A 24,282-nucleotide genomic window follows, 5' to 3' on the forward strand; every position below is an offset into this window, starting at 1 on the left:
TACTTTTTTTCCCTTGTAAAATAATACAGCAGGAGGAAGCATTTTATTATATGGAAGAGGCCAGAATTGTTCCACTCAGTCCCAGCAAGGCAAGAGGAAGAACAGGCAAGTGCTCAGCCCAGCTGACCCAGATTCACCTCCATCGTCCTGTACAAGAGTGGATGTCAAGATAAAAACCCTGGGAAAGCCAAAGCAATTGCCAAACACAGTAACGGGTCTGAGAAGAGACTTCACTTGGTCTGCTGGTTCATACATGAATTATGAACTCTGTTAGCCTCAGTCAGGATTTTAACTTGAGCAAGTCTAAAAGCATGCTTTTGATTTGTGGCCAAGACCAAAAACTTCTGTACTCTTTGCCTTAAGCCACTAGTGCCACTCACAGGGACAGCGGAAGGTCAGAGGCCGAGAACATTAACAAAGGCACCCAGGTGTGGTGGCAGGTACCCAAGGCAGAAATGCTGGATGTTATTTATATACTTCTCTGAAGGAGTTTCTACACTTAATGTAAGAACTACAGAAGCAATATAGAAACAGAGCGTTTAGTGCCAGGCAGTCTTTCACTGGTTTGGGTGACAGCAGAAGTATTCCTGTTGCACATGTTGGAAGCGTCCTGTATATGCAATATCACACTGCATAATATTAAAAAAGGCTAAAAATATTTCTTCTGCTATTGCCACTGCAGTAACATACATGCCTTACCCTGAACAAAGCAATTAAACAGAAGTGCTACATTGTGATTGTCTTCTGGTATGTTCTTTATCATCATTTGTCCCTTCTCAATAGGCTGCCCCTGCTTCTTCTCACAGCATAGCTCAGCAAGTGCAAAAAAGCCATCGTCTCTTGCACTTTTTACTCAAATTTCAGCTCCTGGCAAATCATACCTGCTCAGTCACATCCTACACTCCTGGACACATTCAGGGGTAAAGTCTTCCTTTCAGACATGTTTGCTGTAAGTCCCAGCCCTTAATTTCCATCACACTTCACCTACCCCACTTCAAATGGCTCAGCCTCTCTCTATCCTCTACTTTTGTAGCTGGTGGAATGCACTGAGCACCTGCAGCAAGCGAGGGGTGCACAGCAACACAAGTGTGCATTCACCAGCTTTGCCCAAGGAATTGTGCTGCGTGAATGCATCAGCCCTTCTGTTGCCTTGATCTGAAGGTGGGGGGCACATTGCCCACATGGGAAGCTCATGATTCAGCCTTGGTAGTTGAGGTGGTGTTTGTTGTGGTTGCTTAGTGCTGGTTTGTGGGAATTGGTCACACAGCTTCCCAGTACCTGGCTGATATCTCCCAGTCAGGATTAAGGCTGTATTACTTCCAACAAGAGTTTATATATATAAACATATATATATATATATATATATATATTCATTGATCTAAATATCTTATTCTGTATTATAAGATATTATAAGCCAAGACATGAATACATGTGATTTAAGCATTAGTTTCCTTTAGGTTTCAATAGGTAGTTTTGCTGCAAGAAGTTCTAGGAAAGGCCACAAAGGAGTGGAAAGAGTGACTGTTTTACAAGAAGAAATTCCTTTTTTTCACATATTCACTTCTTAGAGGAAAAATAAATAAATAAATAAATAAATGTAGTGAGTATCAGGAATACCAGCAGTAGTAAAGCTGGAACAAATTATCCCTGACACAGTGAGTTCAGTAATGCCTCTCTCCCGGCACCACACAGCCAGTTTTGTTCTCGCTGTGGAATTGCTCTCCAAATTACCTTCAGTTCTTGCTGACCAGGGTTTGCTTAGAAATACCTATTTGTGGGTAAAGCGTTTGCCTTACTGCTAAATCTGCTGGCCTAAGAACAAGGTACCTCCTTAAAATTCTGCTTCTCATCAGGCAGTTTCTGGCATCTCATCTTCTTGAAGCATTTCAGCATCTCCACCATATCTATTTTTAAACACTACATCTACACTGAGTGAAGTGAAGGTACTTCCCAGGCACATTGCCACATCCATGGCACGTTTCCATAAGAACATTTTGTTGTCAGAAGGGGCGTAGCACTTCCACTCCGGCTGATACAACTTTCGCACATGTTGCGTGAGCAAAATAATAGGAAATCCTAATGAGTTTGGAGCAGAGTTTTGCCTTATAACATACTCATTGATGAAGGACATTAGATTTTTAAATATAACTACTTAATTTAACCAAAAAATTCAGTGAATGTTTGCATGAAATGAGCCTCCAGAAGGCTGCCAGTTCCTCCTGTCCTGCTCCTACAGATGGCTATACCTCAAATTAACCTTGACTAAATGACATACTGGCTATTCCTGGTGTAGCGCAGCCTCGTGCACAAGGAGGGCTGTGTTGGAGGCCTTTTCGTAGCAGGAGGGTGTTACTCCAAGATGTGCCATGCCATAGATCTCTCCTCTCCTCAGCTCTTTGGGTCCAAACCACAGGTTTTTTTCTCCTGTCAGCAAGCTCTCTGCCACCCAGTGCTCAGGCTCACGGTGCTGAGCAATGCCCTCTCCTTGGGATGGAAACCCAAAGCACAGAGCGAGTCAGGGCTTTGTCAAGGCCAAGTGCGCACATCTAAAAGCACACCGAGCTGCCAACTTTCTGTATGTGCATTTAGACTGCACTTTATCACTGCTGCCACCTTGTCGCTGTGGTTGCACCTCACCAGCACTCAACTCTCCCTCCCCTGGGTTCAGTGTCATGGCCTGATGACACTGCTTCCAGACACTGATCTCTCCATTTCCCCACTCTTTCCAGCCCACCACAGATCTTCCCATTACAGCCAAAGTACCTGAGCAGGTAGAGAAAACTCAGGCATGACAACAGCCTGAAAGTGCTCAGGGACCTCCAGAGATGGATACTGCACTACACGTGAGCTTGAAGATTTTCTCAATTTCTTGTCCGTTACCAGTTGGAATGCCATGCTGTGGTGGGATTTTCTCCTTTCTACACGTAATGAAACAATTATAAGGTGACAAAAATCATATGGAGGTGGAAACACTTGCACACAGCTTACTGAAGGATGGGCATTTGCATTCACTGCTTGCTACCAAAAGGCACAGGAGCTACCTGAACACGGGAGTGCTGAGCAGGGGCTCAGCTGTGGGGTGTTCAGGCAGTTCAGCACTGGGGTTGCCAGAGCAGGAATGCTGTCCCATCCCAAGCAGGAAGTTAAAACCTACAGATCTATTGGGGTGAGCAGCAGAATGTCCCCAATTCAATATATTCCCCAAAATACCACTGGCTCCCTCCAAAACGGCATTGTTTCCAGGTGCATTTTGAAAAGTAGAGAAACACTGGTGTTGTGCTGGCAGGCAGGGGATCACTTTTAAGTGTCCTTGTAACTTAAGGTCTTCCTTCATACATATGAGTAGTATGCAGTGCTACAAGGGATTTCATCAGGACAGTTTTTAAGCTCCTAGGCAGTTATTTCTTTTTCAGCTTCAATTCAGGGGTTGCTGCAGCTCTTGAACAGGGCACAACTAGTCTTCCAGAAATGCTTATTTGTTTTTAGAGAGTTGTGACACTTCAGTCACCAGTAGAAACTATGACCAAAAAAAACACATACAATTTATCAGGTATTATGTATGCTTTAGCAATACATTAACTCTTCATCTGTCTTCTTGAAAGGTTTGCCCACTCCATTCCAGCCATGTAGCTTCCCAGTATGGAAGGCCCAGAACAAATCTGTTAACTCTGAAAATCATGGGGCAACTCAATCTCATCAGGACATTCCTTCAGCACAAACTGCTGTGATTCCTCATCTGATTTTTTTTAATATATTTTTTTTAACACATAGAAAGCACTTCTGGTCCCAAAAGCAAACCCAAGCACCCATCAAGGGAGTCTGTTTCCTCATACGGAATCAGGGAGGAGCAGAATTATACAAACCAAGAAAGATGTCCATTCTAAAACTCATAGGTCTCAGAGGGAAAGGAAAGGGAAGGGCAGGGCAGATGTGCCCGTTCCAGTCCTGGCACTGCTCCTGCCTGCATCCCATCTGAGTGACCTGCAGTTTGTGATTACTCCCTTCCCCGTTATTTACACAAGAGTTAAATTTGGACATCCTCCTGCTCAGCCATCGGAGCAGCTCACTGCAGGAGGAAGCAGCCGGCCTGGCCCCCCACCTTTCTTTCCGCTCCATTACTGGCTGGGCACATCCTCCTGCCGCAGCCCTCACTCTCTGGAGGGTAAGGAAGGAAGGAAGGAAGAGCATAGGCAGGAAGAGGTGGGTGTTGTATTTCCCTTGCATAGCTCCCTGCATCTTCCCGGTTTGTTTTATTCGTTCCTGTCTCTCCATACACAATCCGTGGTGCCAGAGGAGTGTCCCTGCACCCCTCCCTGGGGCGGGCTGAGGAGGTTCACACAGCTGCACTTAGTTACCCAGTATCAAAAGGACAGTGGTACCCAACAAGTGACACCAGGAGGGAAGGTGCTGGCCAACGGATTGAGCATCGTTAGCAGGCAGGTGAGCCAGCTACAGACATGGCTTGCTGAGCCCTTTAATAGTACCTCAGCAAATCTTTTCTTCTTTTAACGTGGCTTTCAGGTACTACGTAAGATTTAATGACATCACTTCAAAGGTGTTATCAACATTTTGGTGATATTTAGTGTTTTTCTTCAAAAGACAGCTGCGACTCTCAACTTTCATCTAAAGAGAAAGTGATTGTGGCCTTCCTCTGGCAGCAGAAGGACTCTTGAAAAGGTGAACAGGGGTATCCTTAAAGCTTACTGATTAAAATGAAAACTTGAAAAGAAGTCTGGTCAATGTCATGACTTTTTAAACTGATTTTACAACTTGTGGGGTGTCTGCATCAGTTTCTTTAATCTGCACCAGTACTTCCTTTCTACTGAGCAGGGACAACGCTACTTTCAGCTGCTGCACCACAGATGAAGCAGCCTGGGGGCACTTTGTAGCTGGGTTCAGTTGTAATGTTGAAAAGACTGCTTTTATTCCTGACATAGCACCAGTAAGGAGCTGTGGCCTTCCACAAACTGACACAGCAGTGAATAGAAAAGGCACAGCAAGTGTCCAGCCACATCATCCCAAGACTGTATCTTTGTTGAATTATATATTATTGCATTTAGTTCGATTCTCTGGTTTGTCATTACAGTGCTACACTAACACTTTATTACCCAGGGAATAGTTTCACCCGTGGTGAAACCCTCAGGCAACAAGCAGCCTATTGCTTCATGAAGCCTGAAACCCTCTGGGTCCTCCAGCAGGGATCTGCAAGCTGCAGAGCTCCCCCATGGCCACTCACCCTCCCTCTTTTTCCAGGAAGCAGCCACCTGCTTATCAGTTGCAGGAGATGTCTATTTTCTACCCTAATTTCATTTTAAACCACAGATAGATTATCTGCCTCAACACACGTGCTGCAAACCCATAGCTACATACAAGCACAACCAGATGGGTTCTTTGCACTCACAGAAGCTGCTTTCAGAAATGCAAGAACAGAATTGAAGCAAAACGCAGCAAAATTTGGAAAGCCTGAATGCATTTATGGAACGTGCTATCCGCTGCGAGCTGAGAACTTAAAAGCAGAGGGGAGGAAGCAAACTTAGATTTGCTGACACACAGGTTCAAAGACTGCAGAGAAACTCATTTAGATGCCAATAACTCATTAACAACTGGTATCCAGTTCTTGGTTTGGATTGACTTTTTTTTTTTTTTATAACTGTACTGATAAGAAACACAGTTCAACAGCATAGGCTGAAAGTCAGTTTTGCAAGTGAGGCTTTTAATACCAACTCATAAGGGAAGAAAAGCCTCAGCTGAGTTCTATGATATAAGGTCTTCACGCCCTTTTGGGAAAGAGTGTTATTTAGATGTTGCTCAAAAAATCCCCAGTCTGTCCAACACCAAGAAGTCCCCCTCCATAATCTGAGCAGTTATGAGGCCTCGCCTCATTCAGGGCAGCTCCCGCTGCTCCTGGAGGACGACCATGCCCTGACCCCACACACACAAAGAGCGTCTGCAACACCCAGCACCCCCTCAGCTCATGTGCTGACCGAACAAAATCAGAAGGACAAAGTCCACATTGTCCCACATTGCAGTCACACCACAATATCCCCCTAAGATCTAGGGGCAATGACTAAGCAGCACATGTATTGAAAACATTAAATGTTAATAGATTTCTAATATTTCCAGACTTTGAAGTGACTTTTCCAAGCACAACCTTTAATTTGCCCTTGTGACGAGAGCCCCTCTTAGCCCCTACATTATAAATAATCCTACTTACAGAAAAAAAAAATGAACTCTCATCCTCAGAAGGAGATGAAAAATCTTTATCAAAAAGACATTTTTAACTCCCTTCAATAAAATATTTGGGCATAGCAGGTGGCAGCAGGCAGTTTTTCAAGCTGCCTGAATTCATGCCACAAAACCTCTAAACACAGATGTTCACCATATCTCTGAAGTGCTTCAGCAGATCTGAGTACACTCTTACCCTGCCTCATTTCTGATAAACGGCAGCATTTTCCCCAGAGTTTAATCAGATAAAATAAGCAAGTGAAACCTGGTAAAGAGGTGTTGGGGTGGGAGATGGGGTGCAATGTTTGAGTTTGTTTGCCTTTACAGAATATAAAACGAGTTTCTCACTCACTTATCTCACTGCAAACCCTTGTTCCTTCCAGGTAACATCATTGGTTCTGGGATCTTTATTTCACCCAAAGGGGTTTTGGAGCACACCGGCTCGGTGGGACTCGCTCTCATTATTTGGGTGCTCGGCGGTGGGGTCGCTGCCCTTGGATCACTGTGTTACGCTGAGCTAGGAGTTACAATCCCCAAGTCAGGAGGGGACTATTCCTACGTCACTGAGATTTTTGGTGGGTTAGCTGGGTAAGTACCATATCTCTTCAGTCATTTGAAAACACATTTGCATTAAGTATTTAGTGAGGAAAAGACATCTGATGTGGAAGAAACAGAACATTTGTCAATAACATGCTTTTGTAACGTCATCCTTTCTGTTCTCACTCGAAATACCCCATCGCCCCTATGCAGGGCTCCTGATTCTGCCTTCAGACTGAACACAACGGATGCTTCCACTTTCCTCTCCGACTTAATCAAATCAATGACAGTGAACAACACTATAAGCAAAGCTGTGTCCACATGACATTCCTGTGTGCAAGCACGTTGTGTTTGAGGAGCTTCGCACACCAGGGTTAGCAGGCTGGAGCTGCTTCCCATAAATCAAAGCCCTCCATTAGCTGGTGGTGAGAAGGCAGCAAATAATGCTATGGCACTACACTGCAAGACCTTCCTGCAGCAGAATACAGAAAGTTTCTCAAGAAGGAATTTTGCCCACAGAAGTGGCCTGGGAACAGATGCCAGCTTGTAGCTCTGCTTCCTCAGCTGCAGCTGCACAAAGTACCAAGCCTTGTAAATACAAACGGGGGGATGCTAACTCAGAGAATGGCTTCTCTTTGAAAACACAGCTAAGAGTAGTGCAGCTAAACAAGAAAGGGACAAGTGGAAAGAGGTCATCTTGTATATTTTACTGTGCATTTAACAAGGAACCTTAAATTGTCCCCCTGTACTCACAGCTCAGTAGAGGAACACCAAAATGTTGTGGCCAGTTCATTAATTCACAAGTAATGGCTGCATGGCTGGGCTCCACGTCACATGCAATGTGGTGGTGTTGCATTTGCAAAAATAAATAAATAAATAAATAAACACGGTAACTGCAAACTAGAGAAAGCAAACCAGATAGAAAACAAGCTCACCACAGTTTGGCTAGCTGCTGAAGACTGGGACAGGCATAATGCAAGCAGGCAGTCACCCTGTCCCACAAGCTGTACCCTTGCTCATGCCTGCCATGGTGCAACACCACCTGCACACCCTGCAAAGCCAGCACCTGAAGACCTGCTGGATGATAAGGCATTTTCCTGATACTTGTCAGACTTGAGCCACTGCCTTATAGTGGCTCAGCAGCACTATCACAAGCACTCTGTTTTCTACTCCAGAAGCGCACGTGCCCCACAGCACTCATCGGTGGGTCTGAGCTGAAAGCAGGGCTTTGGGAACCTGCACATCACCCCCCAGAAAAAGAAATGCTCCATTCTCCAAAGTTCTTTTTTGTCTTCTGATCCAATCCTTCTACAGTGGAGTATCCAGTTTAGCACACACAAGTTTAGTCCATCTGCCAAAGAAATTTCTGAGACCCTTCCAATGACAAGTCTGGCTGGTTTGGTCTATTCGGGCAGAAGACATTTACCACAGGAGCATGAGATGTACCCAACCAGACCCCAACATCTCCTCTTGCTTTTCTTGTCTTATCCCTAACCTTCCTGCACACAAAATCCACAGCACCACCCCAAACCTGTTTTCCCTCATTAGGTATAAGGAACAAGGAAGAACTGTTTGATCATAGCAGCCTTCAGAGTACTCGGTGCCGCATGTTCTGTGCCTAGCAGTACTGGCGTTTGGTTGTGCAGGGGACAGGAGGTGGGGATGGAAATTGTAATGCTGCTAAGTGGGATGTAAGAAGATGAAGAGAATTAAAGAGACACAGGTGGGAGAGAGGCATTCCCAAAGTGCAGAAGCTCTGGCTGCATGGCTGGGCTCCACGTCAGAGCACAGTGCATGAAATGCTGTGCAGCGGCAGGGAAACGCATGCGCAGGTTGTCCTGCAGTCGGAACGCAGCACCTACCCCAAACGCAGAAGAAAAGGCAATGAGAAAGTCTGAGAGCACATTTGGAAGACCAGATTAAAGACCCAGAGGTCTTTAAAAAGGGTTGAAACACGCACCAGGGCTGCACCCATGGGTTACTGCTAGTACCCCAGCGGCACATGGGAGCCGGGGGCCTTTGGCTGCTCTCACCTCTGCACAAGCTCAGCCTTCCCAGCAGCACGTCCAGGGAGAAGGATGAGACAAGTTCTTCTTGCTCCAGGCTCTGGGCTGGTACCAGAGAACAGACTTTCCACTTTTAGCTTTGTTTGGAAGCATCTTGGTTTTAAATAGCATTTGTACACGGGCAAACTAAGCGCAGGGAACTTGTCACATCCCATGCTGTGGAGCAGTGTAACAGCACAGTTCATTTGCTTGCATAGGTACTTGCACGGTTATGCAGATCAGAAAACTAACTTTACCCAAAATAGTAAGTTTAATAGGTGTAGTTGCAAAAGAAAACAACAAAGTTCAGCTTCATGAAAAACCCACTAGTGTATTTCTGATAAATACAACTTCCTTTTGGATGCTCAGCAATAGCATTGCAACTAATGTAGCTTTCACCAGCACTGATTGATGACTGAACATACACCCTTACTATAAAATCATTAAGTGTTGAAGTCAGCAGAGAGCTCTAACCCAAAGCTTTGATAAATGTTACTTCAAACCACAAGTAAAACACACTTCAAATGTACTTCTGTATTTCCTTTTTGTTGTTGTTGCACAATCTAAAGTTTCCAAAGACAATAATTCTTTCAGCAACATGGGATAATATGAATAATGTTCAAACTAGCTCAAACTTTCTTGAACTTATTCAGCTTCTCCTACAATAGGCTGATCTGAGCAGCAGTTTCTATCACAAATTGTATTATTTTGTTAATAACACCCAAGTACCATACACTCTGCCTTTCTGGTTTTATAGGCTGCTCTGACACTATGATACATCTAATGTGACATCATTTTGGGAGCACAGGCACATCCCAAATATCTATTTGAGAACTGGTTTCACTAACTCCACTGGACTCTATTAGAGATGCAGATCAATCCATGCTGTTCATTGCTTTCCACGGGTGAGCAAATTAGCATGCAGGGGTGTCTGCATAAAACACACGTCTGGTCCAGGAAGGATTGGCACTTCCAGAGGAATACCACTGCTTCCTAAAAGCAGGAAGCCCCACAACAGATTGTCACTTATTGCAGAGCGTTTATAAAATGAGAGGGGGTAAAAAACATCTAATTAGAGACATTGTCTAGTACACATCCAAATTGATGGGAGGATAGCCATTAACTTCAATGGACTTTGGACCAGATTCAACACCGAAGAGCACAGCAGAGGCCGTCCAGCTAGCATTTACGCTCATTACGCGAGCAGGGTTTGCTCAGAAGCACGCAGGCAGGAGGCTGCTTTAGCAGCCCTTTGGCCATCAGCACACGCAGCAGCTCAGATTTCCCACGCAAACTGCAACACTCAGAGTTCCCGAGCAGGAGAATCACAAGAACAGCTACATCTTCCTTTTTTCTGTACATTCAGCTGTCTTGAGCCTTTTTCTAAAGGTCTGGCAGCCTCTTAGTCAGAGATGAGAGAAAACAACTTCTCAGGTTCTGGTAGTACTGTAAATTACTGAGTAATTGGGAAAGCTTATCAGAAAGGGCTCAGCCCCAATGCCCTCAGCCACAACTCAGGGCAGTAATTCCACCCTTTCTGTTTGAACAGCCAGGCCGAGCTACCCTGCAGGTGCCAGGACATTTCCCTGCTTCAGACTGGGCTTTGGGCTTCCAGCACCAGGCACGCTACCTTTGCACACCCATCCAGGGCTACCATGGACAGAAAGCACACCCTGAACTATGGGGCTTGCAGCTCGACTTGTCAGCTTGCGCACACTCTGATAGTGAGAACATCTGAAACTTAGGGCTGAGATTTCTTGCAGACATAACTGCATTACTTTATTTAATCGCAGCAAATCTGAAACAGTTGTTCTTCACTAGGGAAATCCTGTTCTTAAGTCTTCCAACACAAGGTAGGAATAAAAGGTGGTACTTTAAAAGCAACCATTTCCTAGCAGGCTCCAAGGGTTGGGTATTCACATCCATACTGATTCCTACCCACCAGCCATAGCACACCCCATGTCATGTCACCAGCGTAACACCAGGACATACAGCTCCAGACAGACGGGCCAGCCATGGCAGCCTGCACCTGGGGCAAACCACAGGAACAAGGCGAGGGCACAGCAGAGTTGCCCAGCTCCAATATTATCTGAGAGACCAGCATTGATAGCTTTTTATCAGAACTAGGCTTTGCTTAAGACTTACCTGACAAAATAAGATAGCATTGGGCTTACATCTTAGACAAGCTTGCTTCTTATTTTAATGCCATCTCTCATCCGAGCTTCTTGTTTGACAGTGCAACTTTGTGACCTTCTGCTAAAATTCTGCATTTACTTTAATTGCTGTTATCAGTCCTGCATGTATTTCAATTCAGCATGAAACAAATTGACTGTCAGAAATCTACTGAATTATTCACATTCTCATTAAACTGTATTCCACCAGATACCAACTTTAATGTACTTTATATTACAACATAGAAGTAAGTGCCAATTTTGGCTGAAATACTGTTTTCAGAATAATTCTTCAAACTGCACATTTTTAACTGAATTCAGCTCTCTGTTCTACACAGACTGTACGGGAAGAAGATGAAAGCCATAGGGAGGAAAGAGGGGGTTCTACCCCAAAAAGCCACCACCTGTGTGGCTCTGACAGATCCCAACCAGCTGCAGGTGATGCCTCTGGGGCACACACAGCTGGGGCTCATTCAAGGGCAATAAGGTCTGAGCTTAAATTCACCCAGCACCACCAGAACACTAACACAAATGATCACTGCAGTCTTTAAGACAACATAAGTAGTCCTCAGTGATGTAACCAAGCAGGTTCCTGTGCTGTCCCCAGCACCCAGGCTCCTGCTGGGTGAGCAGAGTCTGCAGAGCTGCCCCAGCCTGACTTTGTCACCCTTCGCACTGCAAGACCAAACTAGTTACCAGAGGAAACCACTCTGAACCACAATAAGAAGCGTTAAGAATTGAAAAAAGGAGTCTCACGTACATACACTGGGTTTTAAAAACCAGCAGCACCATTCGGGAAGTACTTGCATCATGGCAATTTACCAAATTAACTCTCTGAAGTTAATAAGAAAAGGGAAGTGCCAGATTGCCCCATACTTCTCAGAAACAACAAGGCAAGGAACAAGGCAAGGCAAAAGAGAAGTTTGAGAAACACTCACCACCTTAGCCAGGAGCACCAGGCACAGCCCTCCCACCAGGTCAGCTGCACCAGCAGAGACCTCCCCAGCTGCACCAGATTGAGGGGGCTGGCAGCAGGCAGGTATGCTGGGAGTGAGCAGCCCTTAAAAGAGCAACACAGCATCATCTAGACATTATGCTATTTTACCTGGAAATGTCATTTCTGATCCTCATTTGTGCTGGACACCTCTGCACACTGTACTGGTACATGAATAGAATGAATTAATGTGTGTGTATATCTGTAGTTACAATTATCTATGTGTATATGGCAAGAAAGAGTTTACTTTCTTGCAATGACCACTTTTCTCTACAGAAATTGTAACACTTCAATTATTTTAAAACACAAACTGGGTCCACTGCTGCTCCCCAAGTGAGAACAACTTTGTATCTGCCAAGATTCCTGCTTTGGTGCAATCGCCTTCACCAACAGCTGAAGCCAGGCACCAGCCTGGGTGAACGCAGAGCACTTCTGCATCGAACTGCCCTCACGGTGCGGAGCTGACCTGCCAAGAAAGCAGCCAGTACCTGGCAGAGAGGCGGCAGCAGCCCAAGCCCCTTGGAGATGCCTGAAACGTGGTAACACATCAACCCAGGAGCAACAGAGCCACCTTCACTTCAACATGCAAAGCTAAATCTAAGGGTGCCCAATGATCTTAGTGCTCACTCTTAACACATTTCTAAACTGTGCTTTGCTTAGAAATGCTTCACTTACAATCTAGATTGTTCTGAGAGCACAGGAAAAGCGATGAGGAGAACCACAAGCGGGTGACTCCAGCTCCTCCAGCACACCCTAGCCCTTTTTTCTTGTACTTTTTCTTGTTTTCAGGTTTCTGCTGCTCTGGAGTGCTGTGCTTATCATGTACCCTACCAGTCTGGCTGTCATTGCACTGACCTTCTCAAACTATGTCCTGCAGCCTGTGTTCCCTAACTGTATTCCCCCCTATAATGCCTCCAGGATCCTCTCCATGGTGTGTTTACGTGAGTATTTCCTTCTCGCGTACACAAAGCTTGCCTCAGTTTTGCACAAGACTGCTCAAGGGACTGCTCCAGCAGGGCTGGGCATACAGCCCCGCTGTATGGGGGCACAGGTGCAACCCAAAAAGCAGACGGAAAGGTCCCAGAACAGACACTGTGCCCCATGTGGGACGTTCAGTCCCTCCTCACCTGCCTGCAAGGAGCAGGTCCTGGGGAGCTCACCAAATGCAGGTGTCCCACCACCTAAGCCCCTCCCAGTCCTTTTTTACATTCACAAATACAAGTATGTAGGAAGTGCAGACCGCCACCGGCTCTGCATTAATTACTTACAGTGCTGGCAGGAATGAGGTAGAGCTTCAGGGAAAGAAGACGTTCACCGATTCCCGTGAGGAGGCAGAAATCCTGGCTCAGTCAGCACGCTGGGCTCTGACCAGGCACAGTTCATCAAGCTGGGGGAGCCCCAGCAGCAGAGCCCCACAGGGGAAAAGCTGCAACAGGTGCTGTCTGCAGCTGGGCGCCCCTTAGGGCAAGACCGTTCCCCTCCTCACAGCCATGCCAAGCTCCCTGGGGCAACACATGCAGCAGTCGGTGTTTTGCAGTGCTTTGACTGTGTTCTTAAATAAACGTAATTTCGTTTCACTGAATTCAGTCTTTTGCTCTCCAGTACTCCTGACCTGGGTGAACAGCTCCAGCGTTCGATGGGCAACACGCATTCAGGATATATTTACAGCAGGAAAACTCTTAGCCTTGGCCCTTATCATTACTGTGGGCTTCATACAGATCTTTAAAGGTACTCTGTGAGACAGCTCTAACACGGGTATGGTACTGTTGCTAGACTTGATTTTTTTCTACCCTCCTTACAGAGCAACCCGAAGGGGCGACAGGTTTTAGCTGAGCAGCAGGGCCTGGTTGCGCCCCTCAGAGCAGCCCCTGTGCTGCAAAGGGCCGTGGTGGCTGCGGTGCTCTCTGGGCTCAATGGAGCTGTTTTCAGGTCAGGGCACCTGGACAAAGACACCCCCATACATCAGATGTATGGGAAATTGCAGTGGAAAATCATTCATCTCAGGTGCTGCTGAGGGATTTCTTCCAAGCACAGGCACATTGGAGGTGTATCCTCTGTATGACAATAGCGTACGGAGTCATGAAAAGATGGCGCAACAGAGAAATCGGCTGTGTCCTTAACCACATTTCTTCCTGCCCTGCGTTGTTGATTTTGACAGAATAAAGGAGTGCATCTGAAGATGTTTTACAGTAGTTACAGAAAATTTATGATCTGTTGTATGCTCCTCAAATTTTAGGTTCATAGACTGAATAAGCAATGCTGGGCCCAGCTCAGGAAGACACCTGATTCACTTGGGGCATTAGTCTGATTTCCTACAAAAAGTCTCTTGTAAGATTAAAAACTGGCAAAAATGTCTTGCTGAATTGCCACCTTAATTGAAACCAGAGAACACAAAAGGCTCATGATGTTTTCATCATAGAATCATAGAATCATAGAATATCCTGAGTTGGAAGGGACCCTTAAGGATCATCAAGTCCAACTCTTGACACCGCACAGGTCTACCCTAGTTCAGACCATGTGACTAAGTGTATGATGAGTCACGTTTTCACCAGAAACAGGGCACTTACAGAGCAGAAACTGTGTTTTCTCAGTGACAACAGTCCGACAGTCTTGACAAATCTTCCAGCCCCATACATATTTTATTTTTCCAGTATTTCTACTAAACAACATCAAACTCTTGCAAAAGAAAATTGCATTAAGAATGGACAGGATTCTACCCTGTCAAGGAAGCATCCTCGAACAGTGCAAGTTGACAAAGGGTGCTGTATGTTGCAGAAGTGATGCTGGTGCTGTTGCAGAGAGCTGCAGAGTGATGCCTGTGTGTACAGCCCGAGCTGCCTCCCTAGGATGCCGACCCCTAGAAAGCACTGCGAGTGCAGTGCCAGCCCGTGGTGACTTGTAGAACATGATGAGCATGAAGTCTCAAATCCACTCGAGCAATAAAAAAAAGAATAAAAGATCACCCAGTTCCTGGTGGCTCTGGTGGGTAGCACTTCTCTCAGGGGAAGGCTTAACCTCTTGCTTGTGCTTCCTGTGCAGGAAACTATGAAGAGCTGACACCCAGCAAAGCATTCAATTTTTGGATGACTCCATCCGTGGGGCATTTAGCGTTAGCTTTCCTTCAAGGGTCATTTGCATTCAGTGGCTGGAACTTCTTGAACTATGTAACAGAAGAGTTGGTTGATCCCCGCAGGCAAGTATCCATTTCCGTGTCATCCAAATTTTTTTTGAAGTGCTGAGACTTTGGGGCCATCTGATAATATCATTCATTTAATAAGCTGCAGCAATGTCGTTACATGTCCACAGGACTGGTGTTTCTAGAGGAGAGATTTGTTGTTTAGAAAGGATAACAGGCAAGTTAAAGAAACAACATGCTGAAAATTAGAAACAGATTGCACAAAGCATCAACTCAATCAAAACAGCTGATGGACAAAGTATTATCATTGTGGTACTGTCAAATCGTACAGTGAATCTGTAACAGAAAATTAACCACTGATGAGATGTCACACATACCTACAGGGAGAATCACTGTCTGCTTTTAGAGAAGCATTGAATTATTCTGCAAGTTGCTTTGCTTGTTCACCCAAAGGGATCTTGCACAAACACCTGAAAGAGAAGATTGGAAAGTTATTTGGCAGTGCAGGTAGCACTCTCAGCCGTGCACCTGTAGCTGCAGTGCAGCTGCGGGCACCCACCCTCCAGGGTGACACATGTCATGTCCCTGGGGATCGTGCATGTGGGAAGGGGCTTTGAAATGATTTATCACCAGCAGGCTGGGAAAGCCAGAGGGAAAAAGATTTTTAGTTTAGTAAAGCAAAGCTCCAAAGTTTCAAAATTTCTGAGATGATAAAGTGGAATGATGAATGCCAAAAGCAGCTCTCGGAGCATCAGTTATTTCTGGGCATTCAATGCACACAGCAATTAAACTAGGAGAAGTTTAAGCTCTCACACAGCCTAGATGAAAATGAATTAAAGCTGCAGTCTCACAAGCAGCCCTGCACATGTCTTCACACAACTGAGTGTTAAAGTGCACACCCAGAGATCTTGGCAGGAATAAAGAAAGATCAGTAATGTGTTCCCTCATTAAAATACCAGCATTTTAATGGGCCACCACAATTTCAAAGCTGAACAATGAAAAGTTATGTTTTAAATAAGGCAAATATGGTCTCAGTTGAGAAATAAAAAGGGAGTGGATGGAGGTTTTTTATTATTATTATTTTTGCAGCCTCTGAGGGGAAAATAAAATATAAAAGGTTGTTCAGTAACCAAAAATATCTTCCAATTTTTACTAAATCCAATCAAAATCACAAAGGTTAAAGCGTTTAAAAATGCCTTTTTTTCCAAATCTGATGGACAGAAGAAAAAATGCATTATTGCATTAGATGCAGAACTATTTAGCTGTACACTTCTAAAGAAGTCTCTGGATTAGCAATTTAGCAAATCTTCACTCCGGTAGGTTACCATGGCATTGTATGACCAAATAAGCTTTATGGGATGGGATGGGATGGGCCAAGGTAGCTACCTGAATGACAGGATCCAATTCAGTTCCAGAGTAGATGAAGCTAAAGCAAACCAAGGCATTTTATTTTGTAACATGCTGCCTTAATCCAAATAGCCCTATGGAAGCATGGGGCATTTTTTAGCACATGAAGCATGACAAAGCTTCATAGAGTTTCAACCTTCTTAAAACCACGATGGGTGGAACAGGAAATAGAGGCGGTGCTCTTTCAGTCACAGCCTGAGAAACAGCAGAAAAAAAACATGTGGCTGGACGAACACCCCAGGCTGTACAAGACTGTTGTGGTCTCACTGTGTATGACTCAATTCTTATCTACCTTCCTAATTCTTTTATTAGGAACCTACCTCGTGCCATATTCATATCCATCCCATTGGTGACATTTGTGTACACGTTCACCAACATTGCATATTTCACTGCCATGTCACCCCAAGAGCTCTTGTCCTCCAACGCTGTGGCGGTAGTAAGTAAACCATTCCCTGGATGTCTAAAATACACTTTGATTTCAGTTCTGTGCTTTGCAGTGTATTTCAGTTTCTCTGCCTTCTGTTGCTTTAGACATTTGGTGAAAAGTTACTGGGCTATTTTTCCTGGGTTATGCCAGTCTCAGTGGCCCTATCTACATTTGGAGGAATAAATGGATACCTTTTTACCTCATCAAGGTTAGATGGAGTACAATTTTATGAACATTATCTGATTTGGGGAGGGGCTGTTTTAATTTAATTTGCTAAAGAAATGCTAGCTAGACATTTTGGATGTTATAGCACATGAGATCATTGTTGGGCATGTTGGATACATTCAGTTATGAATTGCTCTGTTTCAATCAGCAAATGTAATATTGAATCACAGAATCTCTTGCAAAATAATCCTTATGAGCTACTAAAAGTGTCTGCAGATGTGGAACAACTCACAGTAAGTGCCAAACACAGCTTCAGTACGGAAACAAAGTAATTTTACATCAATAAAGCTCTAGTAGCTACAAGCTAAATTATGCTTAGCTGAAAAAGGAGTTTTCGGGCCTGGTTCTGTTCCCAGTTACAGACATGTCATTCTCGTGATGAAGAAACTCCTTCCAGGCAAGATGCTTTGCATGTACACTGCTGATAGCAGGACCAGAATCTGTAAAGTCTATTTGTATTAATTGACCTGTCTGAACTCAATTTTAAAGTTATAGAAAAAATTTGAGGAAACAATCCAACTCTTAAGTACCTCAGGAAAGTTATTTATCTTAGCACTTACACAAGCATAATAAGGTACAAATCTGAGTACATATGTAACAGGTTAAGCATTTAAAAGTGAAATCTTAAGGCACATGAAACCTTATCCAAAACTCTTCTGACACTAGAAACACTATCTGAGAGATTTTTTGTGCCTTAGAGACATATGGCTGCTCACCTCACAACCTGCACTGTATTCACCCTACCCTGGATAAAAAGGCAATGCCACTGGCAGACAGGGACTGAACAGATTTCAGTCGTCATCCTCAGAGGTAATTAGGCATCTCAGACCAATTGGTTTCACAGATGACATTTAGCCATTAAAGGCCTCATATAACAAATGGTCTAGTTTAAACAACTTACACCAGGTTATGCATGAGTCTCCCGTGAAAGTAAGAAACAAGCTGTGGTCTCCCCAGCCTCAAACCAGCACCAAATGAGAGCAGGTTCCTTCCACTCCAAGACCCATGAGGGCAGTTGAGATTAGAGACCCTGTACAGCTAGATATTGAAAAAGCTGTTTTACATGCAGTGGATTAGTGTTCCTATTCTCATTTTCAGGTTATGTTTCTCTGGTGCCCGAGAAGGCCATTTACCAAGTTTGCTTGCCATGATCCACGTGAAGCACTGCACGCCCATCCCCGCCCTGCTCGTCTGTGTAAGTTTTGCCACCCCTGCCCTGTCGTCCTGTAACCTGCTTGGACTGGGGCAAGCTCTTAGAAATATTGAATCACGGAAAGGAGAGCTAGAAAAATCATGGAGAGGTCGTTTATATTCCTGAGGAAAAACAAGCTGTCCAGGAGGACTTCTGGTGGGTGCTGCCTGAGAAGCTCTGACAGCTCCAGGGGGAAGCAGCCTTCAGCCTCCTAAATAATCTCACTCACAACTACTCTTGCAGTTTGGAGTGATTCCCTAACATCTAACTTGAGCTGCAATTTAAGCCCATTATCACTTCTCCTACCCACAAGGATGACAGACTGTGTCTTTGTCTGGAAATGGAGATACCTCATTTAAGAAAATATTAGCTTCCCCCCCCCCCCCAAATTCCAATTCTGCCTGCTTTTTGCAAATATTTAACACATAGGAAATCCCTGTGCTCACTGCTAACTCCACTCTGGCAGGACTAGTTTAGATCCTGTTGCCAAAGCCATAGACATGGCAGGTCCCAGGGAGAGGACAAACTGCTCCAAATGTTACACACAATGAGCAAAATGTATTTAGAGGGATGAGACCGCAGTGCTCTGAGGACCTGGAATATTTATTTTCTGTAAAAACAAGCAAGTACAGTCAGGCATTACAGCAGCACTGAATAAAGTATCTGCTGAATGAACACATCAGGCATACAAGAGGGCAATCTACAGAGTAGAAAACACCAGTCAGAATGTTGGGAGGCTTTGGCCTTGTTGGGTTGCTGCTTCCCTGAAGGAAGATCTCTCTCTTTTGCTTAGACATTGAAAATTTCCATGATGCTAATGACTTATGGAAGTTGTTATTTGAAACAAATATCTTTATACACTTTTACAAAGAGCTGAGTTAGAATATGTGGTGTTTTTTTACTGTGGCAAAGACGACATTAAAGAGGAAGAATAACCCCTGGTACTGCACTCCCTGACTTCATAGCCCAAGCAAGGGTATTCTCCCAAGGGCATCTGCTTGAAATCTCAGTGGCATCAAAGTCAACTGCAGATTTGCCACTGATTTCAAAACAATGAGGATTTGACGCAAGATGCACTAAGAAGGCACACATTCACATGACTCTCCTGGCTCTAACAGCAATTCTGGCACAATACACTGACATAATTTTATCAGGTAAGCCTTCTGCACATATACTACTTTTATGACAAAATACCTGTGTAGCTGAGGCTTTATGGCATTCCCGGGGCTTAGTTCTTGACAACAAACATCTTGTGCATTGCCTGTACAGGGTTTTGGGGTAAACCATATAGCCCATCTGTCCTGTCTCAAGCAAACAGAAAGCACTGGCTCCATCCTGGACTCATGCCAGGCAGCTGAACTCGGCTGATGCCGATGAAGCAAAACTTCTTTGCCCTTAGAAATACATCAGCTCAAATAACGTGCTGAGTTTCAGAGGCTGTTTCACTGGGAAATAGCCACAACACAAGCAGGCTGCCTGCACAGAGCAGGGCTGATAAATCAGGCATATGCCAGCCTCCCAGTCTGCTCCAAACATTTCCCTTAAATTACAGTGCAAATTACAGAACCAACACTGCATATCAATTCATCATTGGAGGGTACTTTAATGCAGCACAGGGTATATCAAATGCTGCTATGAAATATTAATTTCTTAACAAATAAATATAAAAATAATATAGTGTAGGCAGCTACAATAGCAAATTAGGTCAGACTTCAGGCAAATCTAATTAATACATTAGGTTCTCTTTTCTGTTGCAGTGCATAACACCTAGCTTTTTGCATGGAGAAAGGTTTCTTTGTACATAAAGGCCTTTTTAACATCACCAGTGAGACCTGTATTATTACTAATTCTTTCAAAAATGAACAGTCCAAGCTAAATGCAAAATAAAGTGACTTTTTTTTTTTTTTTTGCAAGACAGCAGAGAGTGACAGGCTCTCACGCCTGCTGCGCGAGGCTGTCGTCAGGCATGGTAATCAGGGGAGGAAACAGCACACTCCTCTGCAGCCCAGTACCTCTCAGGAATTACGCCCACGCAGCAAGCAGCTCTGACACATTCATGTCACCTACGCAAGAAACCTCATCGCCCCAAGTGTCTTCAATGCAAAATCTGCTAGGGGCAGGAAAGGGTCAGATGCATGTCTGACACTGTCCACCTTTCAGAGGGAAGCAGGAAGCATGTTATGTGACACCAGTGTACAACACTGCCCTATTTTAAATGAATTTTGTGGTGAGACTGCTCAGGATGTTGAAATCCCCTCCACCCCTGCATAGCCTGCGAGGCTTTTAACAGGGGAATGGAGAGACCAACGGGTCATTTGATTATGGTGGTGCGTAATTACTGGTGCCAGTAGTACAGAAATCGTCCTTCCCTAGAGGCCTTTGCTATTAAAACAGCCAATTAAGAAAAAAGGACATAAGCAAAAAGAGAGCCTGGAGTGACACAGAGCCAAGTCCTGAAAGCTCTCTGGAGGGAGTTGGACACTCAGTTTCCCTTAGGTTTTGGCCACCAGCAGACAACATCTACAGGATGGGTCCATGGCATGAGGGGTCTTCATACCATGTGGTACCACTGGGCAGGGGGGACAGGATCTGAGGAGCAACCCTGTGAACCCTGAGTCAGCTCTCCTGACTTTACAGAGTTATTCAGAAATAAAGTACAAACAAGCAAGAGTCTGCATGGAAATTTCCATCATCCATCTGCCAGTTTCCTAACACAAGTAACGTGCAGGAGATTAATGATGGTGGTCATCTGCAGTATGAGCCACGGGACAGTAGGGAGAAAGGGCAAAGCTTTTATTCTTTATAACATACAGGTCACTTGCAACAAAGTCGTGTACTGACAACAAAATATTAGTCTACCGGAAATCCTTTTTTTCCTCATAATAGACAACCTGACCTTTGCCAGAAGTCCCTATTATAGGGTCCAATAGCTTTTAAAATGAAAATTGGTGGAGTGCAGTCATTGAAAGCAGGTACAGAAATGTCCTGTTCTGGCAACACAGCAGGACTGTAAACACAGGAGTTTAACTGCTTTTATTTATTTATTTATTTATTTTGCTTGCCTTTGTTGCTTTTAAGCTACCTTATTAGTTATGACTCATATAAGACTATCTTTCTCTCTACAGTGTTTGGCCACTCTTATCATCATGCTTGTTGGAGACACATACACACTAATCAACTATGTGTCATTTATTAACTACCTCTGCTACGGAGTGACAATTATAGGCCTGATCGTGTTACGCTGGAAGAAACCCAAAATCTTCCGACCTATCAAGGTAAAAATGTTACAGCTAAATCCCTTGGCTGCAGTAGCAATGCAAAGGGCAGGACAGGCAAATCAAACCCTCTGTCCCCCAGCTTTGAAGATCAGTTCTTTTGGTGATGTAATGGTAACATTTCAGGGTCCCAAATCATGCCACACAGTGCCATTAGTATAAAAATAGGATACAAAGGCTTCTAGAACTAAACTTGATGGGATGGGCAGAGAGGATGGCAGTGGCAGAAGGAATGGGGATGAAACCCAGGGGACTCCAGATGCCTTGGCCCCCCACTGCCAGCCAGCCACCACTGTCACTCTGCACAGTCATACTCTGCTCTGTTCTCTCCCCACAGGTGAACCTCCTCATCCCTGTCACTTACCTGGCATTTTGGGCATTTCTGCTGATCTTCAGCATATACTCTGAGCCAGTTGTCTGTGGAGTCGGACTCATTATCATTTTAACTGGAGTGCCAGTGTTTTTTCTTGGAGTCTACTGGAGAAACAAACCAAAGTGTGTAAATAGGTTAACAGGTAAGCAACACCGCAATGACTTGGTGCACTCCTTGTGGCCAGCACTCACAGTGGGGTCTGCAGTGCTCTTCACAGCCTCCACACAGCCAGTGCCAAGTCCTCCAGCAAGCCCAACCACCACTGCCAGTCATGCACAGCCCTTAGACTCCTCTACAAAGCAGGCCATGTGCTGATTGCAGATGGAAATTGGTTTTAAATCAGAAGTAATGACAAGCTGTCGGGCAGTCAGACATGGTGTGGGTGATTCCCCGGACACGAGGAAGCAGTTGTATTTTTGTGGCTGTGCAGCACGCTCACGTGGGCAACTGCTTTCCTCACTCCTCAGTATATGTGCCTCCTTTTGTGTCCCTGGGCATCCCCCCATCCACCCAGCTTGTTCACTGCGGCCTAAGCCACAAAGCAGATTCACAAGAATATGACTTTAAGCATGTAAAGCCCAACTGAACTATCACAAAAAGAATGATAAAAAGCCCTGTCTGTCCCTCAATCTGCTTTCCTCCCACCAGCACTACACAATGCCTGTATAGCATGATGAATTATTTCACACTCAAAAGATAGGAAGGCCTTACTTTATCACTCGCATAAAACTGCACAAGTCATTTGGGATTTAGCTGTGCTTGGCTTGAAACTGCTTTGCTCTGAGAAAAAAACTTCCCATGAGGAGAGAAGGGAAAAGGAGCCCTCACCTCAGGTGAGACGCTGCCTGCAGCCGGGCTCTCCTCAGGCTCCTCAGGGACAGTGCAGCGCCAGGCCCGGCCCAGCTCCCCTGCCTCACGCACTGGCTCCAACAAGCCTCTGGGCAGAGTGAAGGACCCCTCACAGCAAAGAGTCGTTTCTAAAACAGTCCAATTTTAACCCACCTGTGCTTTTTGAACACTTCTTTGTCACTTCGCTAGAGATAAAAGCTGTTGGAGGGCTGGGGGGCAGTGCAGCAGGGTCAAAGGCCTCAGCCAGGAAAATGGCCGCCATGTCAGGCGTTACGCCCCTCAGGCGCCACACCGACGCTGAGGAGCGCTTGAGCTGCCGCGCTAACCGCTGCACACTTGCTCTCTGCAGAGTCGGTGACGTGCTGGGGACAGAAGCTGTGTTTCGTGGTCTACCCCCAGGACGGGGTGCCCGAAGAGGACGAGGTGCCCGCTGCCCGCTCCCAGGTGCTGGCCAGCGAGACCTCCCTGAGGAAATAATGGAGCGGCCTCTGGGGCTGAAGGGGCTTCTTGTTTACATGCCGATTTTTGCAAAAAGTTTTTTCTGGAATTAAAAAAAAAAAATGTTTTTAGAGATCCAATAGTGAGCTACACCCTTTATGGCATCTGTAGCTTTTAGTTTTTCCCTGAGGAAAAAAAAATGAAAAAAAGGAAAAAAAAATAAAATATAAAATAAGACACCAGTTGTTTTTATTTCTGCTAGCACGCTTGCTCAGCAGGGGAATGCAGCACAGCTACAGCTCTGAAATACTTATTTTAGCAGACATAAGGGTCTATCACAGACAGATTTGGGCATTTCAGAAGCAGGTCAGTTTCCTGTTGCAAAATCAAAATGGAAAAATCAAGAGGAAGAGACGCTGGGACAATATGCCAACATAAAAATCCTGTTGCTGCCCCTGAGTCAGGTGAATCCCCACAGAGCATGACGTCTGAGGTCTTGAAGTTACAGTCTAAAGATCACACTTGCATATATATACCTGAGAGAGCAAAAGAACAGCTCATTGGAGCATCCGTGTGACCAGGGCTGGAAAGGGGCAAGGGAATCACATTGGACAGGAGCTAGCCTGGGTGGATACTGGGAGTAAATTGTATGAAATCAGTCAGATTGAGTCCAGACTACATTTGGTGACACAGAGGGAAAAAAAAAAATGCAGTAGTGATAAAATCTCAAATATCTAAATTTTTGAAGCATTTTGCAAAGAGGTGTCTTGTACCCCAGGCCTGAGGAAGAGCTCAGTGTCCAGCCCCAGGGGGAAGGAGATGTGCAGGGGTGTGCACAGCAGTGGGAGCTCGAGGGAGACCCAGGAACAAAGCCTGGCATTCTTTGTTACGAACCAGGTGGATGATGCTCCACATTGATTTGGAGACAAACTCTCCATTTTAACTGTGCTCAGTGAAAGAATGAGCCTAAACCATTCTCACATCAGAT

General features: G+C 45.0%; 1 protein-coding gene and 2 long non-coding RNA genes across 5 annotated transcripts in view; 1 reads left to right on the forward strand and 2 right to left on the reverse strand.

Annotated features, from left to right (window-relative positions):
• The window catches only part of LOC106017236 (uncharacterized), a 187,893-nt gene extending 174,505 nt beyond the window's left edge, over positions 1–13,388 (reverse strand). The window contains exon 1 of the long non-coding RNA XR_011812337.1: positions 13,241–13,388. This is a non-coding gene — a long non-coding RNA (uncharacterized lncRNA). The remainder of the gene's footprint in view (positions 1–13,240) is intronic.
• Positions 1–23,531, forward strand: part of SLC7A10 (solute carrier family 7 member 10) — a 40,538-nt gene extending 17,007 nt beyond the window's left edge. Inside the window, exons 2-11 of one of the 3 annotated variants that reach the window (XM_038185628.2) lie at positions 6,609–6,813; positions 12,762–12,913; positions 13,575–13,700; positions 15,012–15,165; positions 16,828–16,951; positions 17,047–17,150; positions 18,266–18,362; positions 21,485–21,634; positions 21,972–22,149; positions 23,206–23,531. In XM_038185628.2, coding sequence (XP_038041556.2) covers positions 6,609–6,813; positions 12,762–12,913; positions 13,575–13,700; positions 15,012–15,165; positions 16,828–16,951; positions 17,047–17,150; positions 18,266–18,362; positions 21,485–21,634; positions 21,972–22,149; positions 23,206–23,333 — 1,418 coding nt within the window. In that variant the 3' untranslated portion in view covers positions 23,334–23,531. The remainder of the gene's footprint in view (positions 1–6,608; positions 6,814–12,761; positions 12,914–13,574; positions 13,701–15,011; positions 15,166–16,827; positions 16,952–17,046; positions 17,151–18,265; positions 18,363–21,484; positions 21,635–21,971; positions 22,150–23,205) is intronic. The other 2 variants (XM_072043959.1, XM_072043960.1) reach the window with 2 other exon arrangements.
• On the reverse strand, positions 15,137–22,114 carry LOC140003525 (uncharacterized). Its single transcript, XR_011812350.1, has 3 exons — positions 21,999–22,114; positions 15,486–15,578; positions 15,137–15,289 (listed from the first exon to the last, which is right to left on the reverse strand). It is a non-coding gene; the product is annotated as an uncharacterized lncRNA (long non-coding RNA).
• Positions 23,532–24,282: the final 751 nt, after the last annotated feature.

The sequence above is a fragment of the Anas platyrhynchos genome, chromosome 12, assembly GCF_047663525.1.
Source record: "Anas platyrhynchos isolate ZD024472 breed Pekin duck chromosome 12, IASCAAS_PekinDuck_T2T, whole genome shotgun sequence".
Lineage (NCBI taxonomy): Eukaryota > Metazoa > Chordata > Aves > Anseriformes > Anatidae > Anas > Anas platyrhynchos.